The following is an 11,672-nucleotide window of genomic DNA, read 5'->3' as shown; positions in this document are numbered from 1 at the left end:
ACCCTTCCAAGGTTGTGATTTGAGGGTGTTTTCGTGACCATTTGCTGTGGCAGAGAGATCTGCAATTCTTTCATCCAATAGCTCTTTAAACAGGTTAACTGTATATATATATATATATAGTTTTTTGGGTTTTTTTAAGTGTTTACAGGGCACCTCGGTGGCTCAGTCAGTTGAGAGTCTGACTCTCGATTTTGGCTCAGGTCATGATCTCGCGGTTCATGGGATCTTGTTCATGGGATTGGCCCCACATGATCTGCTTGGGATTCTCTCTCTCTCCCTCTCTCTCTGCCCCTCCCCTGCTCGCACTCTCTCTCTCTCTCTCAAAATAAATAAACATTTTTAAAAGACCTTTTAAAAGAAGTGTTTACAGACAATTCAAGTAGTTAATATTGTGTTCTGACTCAACCAGGCACTCTCCAAAGAGCTAGAAACATGGCAGTTGGACAAAGAGAATCCCTAACCTTTAGAAGCTAACATACTACTATAGGAAGACCTATTAATACGCAAACAAATAAGACATCAGGTACTGAGGAGAAAATGCTAGAATAGGGTCAAGCAATGGCACTCCTGGGATAACAGTGGTTAGGAGGTGCCTCTGAGGAGGTAACTAATGTTTGGGTTGAGATCTGAAGGATGGGAAGGGAGATCTGGTGAAAGAACATTCCTGTGGAATAAACAATAAGCATCGAAGCCCTGAGACGGTTTTCATGTGATTAAGGGTAGAGTCACTTCTGTGGCGGGAGCACAGTGAAATGAGGAAAAAGATGAACTCACAGAGATATGCAAGGGCCAGCTTCTCTGCCATGGTAAGGAGCCAGAGGTTTATTTCAGCAGCAAGGGGAACTCCCTGGAGAATGAAACAGCAAAGTACGATTGATTCTCTCTTTAGAGTAAGAGTGGTTCTGACCACTTTGGGGAGAACAGACGGTAAGAAGGTGAACAGACCAGTTTGAGCCGAAGAGGGAGGATGGTGTGTGACCAGAGTTGGAGCAGGGGAGCTGGAGAGAAGAAATCAGATTGAGGATATGTTCTGAAACAGAACCAATGGGCCTAGGATAGGTTGAATGTGGAGATGACAGAAAGGGTAGAATCGAAGAGAACTCATACATAGATGTTGACTGAGACAGAACACTTCCGAGTGTGTAGGATGGCGTGGGGAGAGAATCAGTAGTTCTACTCTTGGCATAAATTGACACGGACATACAAATGGAGGTGTGGTGTAGTTCAGTACAGAGTGCGGGTGGGAGATACAGATGTAACAGTCACCAGTGTAAAGATGGTGGTTATGGGATCCAGCAAAAGGCACTGAATAGGAGACTGACAAGTGTGGTAAGAGGAATAATCATGAACGCGTTTCAATGAGGGTGTAGTCAACTATATCAACTATATGGACTGCTACTGAGAGACTCTGATATTAGATAGACCGTTAGCTTCGAAGATGTCTTTTGTAATGTTAATCAGAACTGTTCCCATGAACTGGTGGAGACAAGCCAGCTTGGAGTCAGTTCAGGTAAGAAAATAGAGGCAGTCTGTGTATATAAATCTTTCAGAAAATTTTGCTGTATAGAAAAAAAAAGGGACTATAGCTAGAAGGGAAAGGACAGGATAAGGGAAAGGTTTTGTTTGTTTGTTTGTTTTGCTTTTTTGAAGTTGGGTGATATTAAGGAGTGTCTGGAAAGCCCAAAGAAATGATGCAGTAGCAGAGAATTTGATGATGCAGAGAGACGCAAAGAAAAAGGATATTTGCAGGATCAAAGTCCTCAAGAAAATGGATTCCGGAGCACATAGAAAAGAGTAGACCTCAGATATGAACAGGGACACCATCCGTTGTGTAACAGAGAGAAATACAGAATCATCTGGGCACATTTAGAGTCACGCTCATAGATCATTCGTGGCAAGATAAAATTATAGTCTTCTTGTATGTCTGTGGGATGTAAGGTGAAGTCAGCAGAGCAGAAGTAGAGGAGAGAAAGGATTTTAATAATCTGAGGAGCAAGAAGGTGTAAAATAGCCCCTCAATTTACCAGAGAAGTGTGGTCAGGTTGTTGGGCAGGACCGAGTACCCATTTCAGATCTGCGGTAATGCAGTTTAAGGAACATTAGCCAGCAGCCTTCTGTTATCTCCTCCAGTAATATTCAGCTGCTAGAGTAGAGGTACAGGTGCCACAAAGGGGCGAAGGACGTGTATGAAGGAATGCGTGTAGTGCTGGGCCACTGCACCATGGAGAGGGAGAAGGGGGTGACACGGGATGACACGTACGGAAAGCGGGGCCAAAGGAGGAGAGAGATTTGAAAGGATCAGAGAATGTCTTGAAAGGGAATCCGAGAAAGGCTGACAAGTGATTGCTGTCAAAATTCTAGATTTAGGAGGTGGGGAATTCTACAGTGGGAGGCTATGACTTATGAACGGGTGGAGATGGAGGGGGAGGAGATATCCTGAGAACTGAAAACAATTGTGGGATCGGTGGAGTCACGTATCGGAGGTGAGGTTGCCCAGAATGACCACAAAAGGGGACAGCACCAGCATAGTGGGTAGGTTGCCCATGGTACGTTGGGGTGATGAGTGGAAAATTCTGACAACTGTGAAGAAGCTGTTTCGTTTGTTGTTGTTCAACAGAGATTTGAAGTCAGCCGTGGACTGCAAGGACAGGGAACTCTCCTTTAGGACCCGAAGATCACAGGGTGTGGGGAACACCAGCCTCGAGCAGGCTGCGTGGCAGACATCGAGCTGGGGAGTGGAAAAGGAAACCAGGTTTCAGTTCTGGAGAGACGTGAAGAGAAAACCCACACAGAGATAAAGTTTTCAGCGAATTCGCTAATAACAGACCCTGGATTATACAGAGTGCGAAGAAAGGGGCAGGAAGGCAGGGAAAGGTAAGGTTGGGGTAAGAGCACGTGGTGGTTCTCCGTCCCACCTGCACAATAAAACCACCTGGGGGAGGGAACTTTTAGGACAAGGGGTCACAAGCTCCAGGGGTGCGGTGATCCTGATACACAGTCAGAGCTGAGAACCACTGGCTCTAGTGATATGTGAAGCAACGTGAAGATAAATGACTTCATTTTCTGATGTCGAATGGGGGAGACGCGTAGTGAGGCCTGATGGGGTTGGCCCGGAGCCACTGGCGCTGGGACCGTAGTCTCAGGTACCGCTGGGGAAGACGTAAGTTGCTACGAGACTTCTAGAGGGCAGGGATTTTCTAACTCCAGGAGTTTGTGCCCATCTCCTGGTTACTAGCAGAGACCAGCACAAGATTGCAGGTACAAGGTCATCCATGGCTGTGTTATTAACACACCGAACATGAAAATGTCAAAATATGCAATGTTACAAAACTAGATAAAGCGTAACAAAAATAAAATGTAGCCATTAAAAAAAAAAAAACTTAGAATATGATCTACTCTCATGAAAAACGACTCATGATATATTAAATGGAGAATGCAGTTTCAAAAAGGCGTTACGTAGAGCACGGTACCAAATGAAACGGGACGGACTTTGACACGCTAACACGGATAACAGACTGGAAGGCCTTAAAAAAGGTATCGGTGTTCATCTCTGACAAGTTCAAAGTACTTCATATTTTCAAAATCTCTTGCACACATTTTTTTACTGATGGGGAAAAAAAGATTTTTGGGGAGCGGGGGCAGATTGTTTAAAGAAATGGGTTTACAAGTAGTTCCAATTCCTACTGTTTACAAGTGGAATTTGGTCTGTCTGGCCCAACTTGTTCCTAGTGGCAGGAACAAGACGTGGGCTTCAAAGTATTAAGAAAAACTATCCCCAACTTGGAAAGAAAGCATAAGACAGTACAGCATGTCCTTGCAAATTCATACAGGGGCATTGTCTAACATACCTGCCAAGGGTATTTCTTAATGTTGGGCAGTGGTTCTCAAAATGTAATCCAAAGACCTCTGGGAGTCCCCAGCATGCACTTTGGGGATTCTAGAAGGTCCTCCTTTTCCAACTGCAAAACCATGTGAGGCCAGATTTTCTTCATATACTTCAACCAAAACAACATATTGTAACATATGAATGTGGAGGCTGATATGAGAATCCAGCTGTCCTCTAAGCCAGTTAAAGTGTTCTATTTGCAAACATGTAAAAGAATGCCTATATATACACACACACACACACACACACACACACATATATATATGGAGCTATTTTTCATATATATATATATATATATATATATATATATGGAGCTATTTTTATTTATTTTCATTTAAAAAATGTTAACGTATGATGGGTTTATTTTTAAATTAATAAATATTTAAACTTTTGTTTTAATTTGCAAAGTAAATATTGACAGACCATTTGGGGTCCTTTAAGCCTGTAAAGGGGTCCTAAGACCACAAAGTCTGAGACTCGCTGATCTTTGCTACTTACTCTGAGGAGCTCAGATCCCTCGGCATACTGGTTTCCAAACCCTTCCCGGTGGCCTACATAACTCCCGTTGCTCCAATGCTTTGAACCAGCTTCGCCACCTTAACGATTTCCTCATTAAGGAGGCAAATAAATTTGACAAAAATTCATTATGTACCTGTATGAGTCATGTCTGATTTTCTGAAGATTATACTTTGATAGAGGTAATCTCTCTGCTGATTTATGGACATTGGGGGATTTAGCCCTGGGGCTCTTTTCCTTGCATTCAAAGGCGGATGAAAAAACAAACAACGCTATGAAAAGTCTCATCAATCTCGAACATTTCCCTAATGAAATAAGAAGACCACAATGATAGCAGTACCTAGCTTGTTACCCAAGGAAAGTATCTTAAAAGAGAGATTCAGTCCAATGCCCGCGAGGCACAGTGGCAATGCTGAAAGAAGGGCTGAGGTAAAGAATGGGTCTGTAACTTGGGAGAGAGGAGATCCACCTTCCTATGGGAGAGGAGTACACTTTCCACCTCTGTCAACATGTCCTTCTCCACTTCTCCACCAGCCTCTCAGCTAAACAACCGAATACAAGAACATCATTTCACGTCTCTGCAGAAAGCTTTCCTAGTCAGTATAAAAACTGCAGGAGAGATCTATAATCCAACTACTCCTCTAACACGACACTGCTCTAATACTGGCTCTTAAGCTTCAGTAGGCATCAGAATTATCTAAGAAGCCTATTAGAAATACAGATTTAAATTCATTACCCACTGTGTGAGGGAGGTCAGGGGTGCGTATGTGAAACAGACACTCCAGGCAATTCTGATTAAGAAAATAAATAAAACCATACTTTGAGAAACTACCCTAAGGCTATTAAAACTACCGCTTAACTGATGTCTTCCAAGTCTGGAAGAGTGGTTCGGGTATCCTCAACATCTAACCGCCAAGTCTGCCCACGTGGGCCCTCGGCAATCTTGACCGTCTGTGTTTACAGTTCTCTCCCGGGGCCACATCCACCGTTCCCACACCGGCCTCACCTGCACTGGAGCCCGGCTGTGTTCCTCCTTGTTGATCTTTTTTCCACTTCCTTCCTCTGCCCGTGGAGGACGATGCGTGCTTCTCATTGTGATAAGGTGGGCAAGTACTTGGCTCTCTGGACTCTAAAGCCAGGCCCGGCTTCCGATCCCGGAGCGCACCCCCTTGGTAAACACAGACAACGTCTTTGAGACTCAAGAGGACTCCTCTATCAAAACGAAGGATGGGGCGCCAGGGTGACTGTCAGTTGGGCATCCGACTCTTGATTTTGGCCCAGGTCAGGATCTCAACGGTCCTGAGATCGAGCCCCACAGTCTTGAGATGGAGCCCTATTTCGGCTCTGAACTGGGTGTGGGCCTACTCGGGATTCTTTCGTTCCCTCTCTCTGCCCCACCCCTGCCATGAAGGTAAAGAGGACCCACCCCAAAGTCATTACCCCAGCACTGGCGGTATTTAGATGTTAAATGTATTAGTTTGGGGGTTTTTGGATTTTTCATTTGGTTGGTTGATTTTTTGGTTTTGGGTTTTGTTGTTGTTGCTGTTTAGCCTCTTGTAAGGGCTTCAGTCCTCCCAGGAATCCTAAGCGTTCTAAGCAACATCAACATTCTTAGAGACACGATAAATGTAAGAACAACTCTTAACTCCTTACTGCACAGGCTTGTGAACCAAATTTTGGAACAACTTAAAAGAGCAGATACTTAAGATGCATCAGATCAAATCAGTATAACTAAAGTTCTAAAGATAATCCAGATCTGTTAAGGGTAGACCACACTCACCCTACGCCAAAATTATTTTACCAGGTATTTTTTAGTTAATAATCATGTTCCTTAGCATTTTGAGGCCAAGAGGAGAAAACACATGGATATTTAGGAGTCCACAGTTGCCGAACGACAACCTGGTTCATTTACAGTAGATGGTACAAGTATGGACGTGAGCGGAGGGGATGAAGTGGACCAGTCCAGCGCGTGTTAAAATATTCCGTGCGTTTGCCATGCACAAGAATAGTGGAGAATGTGAAAGATTAAAGAATGCATAAAGTATCGACTTATTCTTTCCAAGGAGCTTAAACTAGTTGAGGGACTTACTGACACTGCATTTTTTTTACAGACAAGATAGCAATGACCATCACCTTCTAAGATTTATCCTGTTTTTCTCTTCAGGAAGCAGAAGGTATAAAATTAAAAGTAGGTAGGATTGGGAAGATAGATGCATTTTTCTCGAACATCATCACCATAAAAAGGATTCAAAATAGGTTCTCACCCCATCCTGAGAGCAACCCTGAGGGATAGGCATTCTCTCCATTTTATAGACAAAGCAGCCGAGGCGAGGCTGTTCCAAAGCGCTTACCCAAATTCACAAGTGGAAAGCAGGGGTGCTGGGGTCAAAGTTTTAACTCCAAGGTCTAGCTCCTCTTCCTGGAATTGAAAGGCAAGTATTCTTCCAAGTTTTTTTGGTAGTCTTCATGTTTTGTGACTGGGAAGTATACACGAAGGCCCAAATGAGCCCTCCCCCCCCCCCCCAAAAAAAAGTTAGTGATGGCCAAGCTTCAGGAAGTAGTTTATCTGACTCCTGGCCAAATGAAGGCAGCACATGCAGCCTTAGAACAAGAAAAATTGAGAGTGCACATTTTCTATTCTTGTATGTGCTTCCCAGACACCCTTCACATGTTCTTATTGGGTTCTCTCACCAATCCTGTGGTGGGGAAAACGCGTAAAAAATAAGAAAGCCACAGCAGCAATCCAAGGTCTGATGTTCTCTCCTCAAAACCCCTTCGACCCTCAGAAGAATCAATCATGTGAGCACTAAAGAATTACTTAGTGGCTTAGGAAAATGTGTTCTAAGGGCGCAGAATATCACATACGGGGTCATTCTATTTTTGTGTAAAATAAAAATCAAGAGTGTACTTTATGCACCTACAGATGTGTCGATAAGCATGGGGATGATTTCAATAGCACACCCAGGAAGTTACCTTTGAGGTGCACAATCAAAAGAACAGGAAAATTTCACCTCTTGCTTCGTGTCTTTTAAGGGTGATATTACACGTGATTTCCACCTTGTTTCAGTATAATAAAATCATGTTTCCTCCACCTTTTGGTGCTTCACAGAATGCCACCAAGACAGAGTTTTCTTCTTGAGTTAGGAACATTACTCTCTGGGTCTGAAACTTCTGAAGGATTGAAACCCTGGAGGCGTGTGCTAGCATCCCGGTTTGCAAGCCTAAGGTGCCCCCAGACGCTTTTGTGATAACGTGGTTTCCTAGCTTCCTCACAGGGCTGTTGGATGAAAAGTGCGAACATACGTGGAAGTGCTTCACTGGGTTATACAAAGGCTGTGACCCCCTCTTCTTAACCTGCTTGCATTTATCTTTGGGCACTTTTGACCTGGCCAACTGCTAGCTTCGGCTCCAAAGAAGCCAGAAAGTCACAAATCTAAAAGAACATACAGGACTTGTTCAGTTGCACTGAAGGATGTCAAGGGTAGATCAGTTCCTCAACCTAAACAGCAAAAACCCCAATTTGAAAGGGGATAAATCCCTAGGATCTAAGACTTGGGTGGAGAAAGTAGCAATTCTCTCTCCTGCTTGGTTCAGCTCTACTTTAGCTTTGTTTGCCCAGGAGCCCACTGGAAGGCTCCCCAAAGTTCTGTGACAGAGGCTCCAGACGGAATGAATCCAAGACAGCCAGCCATTTGGTTAGCAAACCCTGCGAGACTGGTAAGCGCCGGCTGCCAGCCGCACAGCTGACAGCTCTCTAGGCTGATTTTTATCATCATCCCGCAACTGTGATGGGAATGGTAAAACACAGGTGCACAGGTGGATTCTGACCAAAGTTTGGGAATTCAGACCACGAATGAAGCCTAATAGTGTGGAGATCAGACACAAGCAACCTCCGTTAGCAGATACACGGCCGATCAAAGAGCCAGTTCCCGCAAGTGCTTTAAAAAACTTTGTGAAGGGCCATTTCTTATATCTATACAGGGCACCACTAACAGCAGCACCGCCGTGTTTTCTGACCCTTGACGGTACATATTTTTAACAGGTTTTTAACCAAGTCAAGGACAAACCTTTTCTTTTTTGATCCCATAATAATGAAACAACGTAACTGACACCAACAGCACTCCCATCTCCAGCAAGATGAAGCCCCTGGTCTGCCCCATTCCGGAAATAAAACAACTAAAGCAAGTCCAGGTCGGAGTTTGCTGAAAACACAATGCTCACCAGCGAAACACTGCTATTCAAGTTCACAGATAGAGTATGTTCAGGCAAGTGAGGATGACCGACCGGCTAGCTATCTTCAGGAGAAATGTGTAAGGCAGACTCGGTAGGTTGTAAACGACTGTCCGTTCCACAAAATTACTTGGGTCTTAACCAGGAAATCACTTGTCATTAAGTATTTTTTAAAAACCTACCTTATTACGTGGGTTACTACAAAATTGTACCACAGAAAACATACTAACACCCAAGTTATTTCAGCCAATAGCTTTGTATTTGTCTTTAATCCCTTTTATTGCTCCTTAATAGTTTTCACAGTCTTCCGGCTGATACCGAAGTGTTTTTTCTTGGAATCCTTTATAGAATTGTATCTTCTTTGTGGAAAACACATTCTCCAACAAGAAAAACTAACAAATCCATGGTGTAGATTTCACAACTTTTTGTTTTTTTTAAAGTGAATTTGTGTGCCTTTAATTTCAGAAGAATTGCTATTATACAACAAACCTTTTATTTTTTTTCATTCATAAAAACAGTCCACAGCATTCATAAAACAGGATGTTAGAAGAAATAAAAAGACTTTTCAGGTGGATTCATTATGTTTTAAGAAGAACAGATGAGTCAGTAGCAATTTAATACAGATGGAAACAAATACAAGCCATATAAAATCAGAATTTGAAAAGGGGGGTGGGGGGAGATATATCAACCAAAGTAAATTTAGAGCTTTCAGGCATGCAACTCAACATCTGAATTTTCTTCACTTAACAACCAAAATAGGTACTTTAATAGGTGTTTATAAAGAAGGCTACAAAAGAATTGCAAAAATGTTAGCCTTACATGTAACAAGAAAGAAAAGAAAAGAAAAAAAAAAAAGAAAAGAAAAGAAAAGAAGAGAAAAGAAAAGAAAAGAAAAGAAAAAAAAAGAAGGGAGGGAAGGGAAGGGAAGGGAAGGGAAGGGAGGGAAGGGAAGAAAGAAAGAAAGAAAGAAAGAAAGAAAGAAAGAAAGAAAGAAAGAAAGAAAGAAAGAAAGAAAGAAAGAAAGAAAGAAAAAAGGGAGAGAAAGAGAAAGAGGGAGAAAAGAAATGAACAAATCCCCAGCTACACCTAGGCTAATCACAGTTCAGTTTTCCCTAACAGAGACAGACAAAGAAAAGTGAGTTTTACAAGCTTAGCTTTGGGTACAATACCTTAGAGCTCTCACTTGGGTGTTTCCTGCTCATGCTCTTTTCAGTATGAACAAATATGGTTTATGTAATGGAATACATACTTGAAGGATTCCTTAAAAAAGAATCACAAGTTTCATTTTATATATACAACAAATTTTTAATTATGTACTGAAAATAAATTACAGGAAATAACTTTAAAATGCAACAGAGAACAAAGTCACGATAAACATTCCCATTGAATTCCCTTGGGGGGGGGGGGTGGGGAGACTGCAGTGCTCAAGGAAGATAAATATCACAAATATATCAAAAACTTCAAATTGTCTATGCATTCACACACTGACATGAGCCACAAACATTCCTTCACAGGGACTGCACTTAGCCTACCACAGAACCAGATTTTGCCATAAACTACAAAACTTTTAATACAAAATCGTATTTATATATTTATAATTCATATACATGCCCTATCTGTGGTTTTAGAAAATAAAAGCTACACACTGTACAGACACTCTGAACTCATAGCTGTAGGCAACATTTTTGGATGGAATTTCTCCCCCAATAAAATTAATGGCATATTTTATGTACACGAAGGCTAAACTGAATAAAGACAGTTCAGTTTCCCAGATATGCATCTCCTTTTAGGGCAGGTTTATAAATTTAAAAAGGCAAGACAAATGTACACCTCAGAATCACTTTCTTAGCTACAAGAGTTGTCATGTAATTTCTGTGAGACTTCTGACACATGCATTTATGTAATACTGGTATTGAAGGCAGTAAAGCAATATATACTTTTAATGTAGTGGCTCAATAAAGGCTTCATTGTCATCCCGATCTGATTCTTGATACAGTGATTCATAACTTCACTAGAAATTAAAATTTCAATGGGACACTGGTGTTAAAGAGACTCTAAATAGATTTCTTAAAATATTTCCCTGAAATATCCTTTTACATAAGACAAATTTCATTAACATTAGATTAAGTAAAAAGGAAAAAAAAAAAAAAAAAGGAAGAAAGAAAGAAAGAAAAAGAAACATGGCACAAATGTGCATGATAAACTAATGCTCCTCAGCCAATCTCCATGTCTTAGGAGCCAAGAACAGAATGCTTAAAACCAACAAACAATTTTCACACTCTGTGGCAGCCATCTGTGAAGCCAGTTATACTAAACTACTTCTACAGTTGATTGTAAACTTTGGTTTATTTTTATTTGAGTTCTCATTGTACAGCAAGCATGAAAAAAAGGGAGAGTGGAGTCCATGAGGAGATGAACTGTCAGTCTGTCTTTAATCTGGCATGATGAGACACCTGGTCAGTCAGGCCTGCTTTGATAGAGTTTGTGACAGACTGCCTTATGTTTTCCTCCATCAAATTATCACCCAGGGGCTTCAATACCTGTGGTATGAGAGATGTGCAAAACAAATAAAAACATGAGGTAAAAAAAGAGGTACATAGAAAAATAGATATAAAAATTCAATTCAAAGCAATGAAGAAAATAACCAGGAATGTGGGAAATAAAAAAGATGCTTCTCCCCAAAAAAGCTATGATGCTACAAATAATGCAGTTAGACATCTTATAATGCAACAAAAATTACTTTCCTCCTACTCAAACCATTTACAATTCCTATGAGATGGACGTGCGATTCCATACCCTCTATGCAGCATCAAATCTGGTAAGTATACAGCATTTATGCAGACCGGCCCAGACGGTCCTGCTTATTGTCCTACATGTTTAAGGGTGAACAACTTCAGATAGAGAAAAAAGTTAAAAATACTGTCTAATTTTTCTTCTTGTTATTGTTGGATGACAGTCTCTGTCGCTGTGCTGATGAAAGAGCACGACGGACCATTCGACGTCTAGTAACTTCAAACAGTTTGGAAAACACCTAAAACAT

The 11,672-nt window shown here is 41.6% G+C and overlaps 1 protein-coding gene across 4 annotated transcripts in view; it reads right to left on the bottom strand.

Annotated features, from left to right (window-relative positions):
• Positions 1 to 9,106: 9,106 nt before the first annotated feature.
• ATL2 (atlastin GTPase 2) overlaps positions 9,107 to 11,672 on the bottom strand; it is a 59,589-nt gene continuing 57,023 nt past the window's right edge. For 2 of the 4 annotated variants that reach the window (XM_043604140.1, XM_043604143.1), the window contains one exon: positions 9,917 to 11,663. In XM_043604140.1, the coding sequence (XP_043460075.1) occupies positions 11,556 to 11,663 (108 nt within the window). In that variant the 3' untranslated portion in view covers positions 9,917 to 11,555. Of the gene's footprint in view, positions 11,664 to 11,672 lie in introns of all 4 variants that reach the window. The other 2 variants (XM_043604141.1, XM_043604142.1) reach the window with 2 other exon arrangements.

This window comes from Prionailurus bengalensis, chromosome A3, assembly GCF_016509475.1.
Source record: "Prionailurus bengalensis isolate Pbe53 chromosome A3, Fcat_Pben_1.1_paternal_pri, whole genome shotgun sequence".
Taxonomy (NCBI): Eukaryota; Metazoa; Chordata; class Mammalia; order Carnivora; family Felidae; genus Prionailurus; species Prionailurus bengalensis.
Note: the sequence above shows the minus strand (reverse complement) of the source record. Positions and strands in the feature narration are given on the sequence as shown.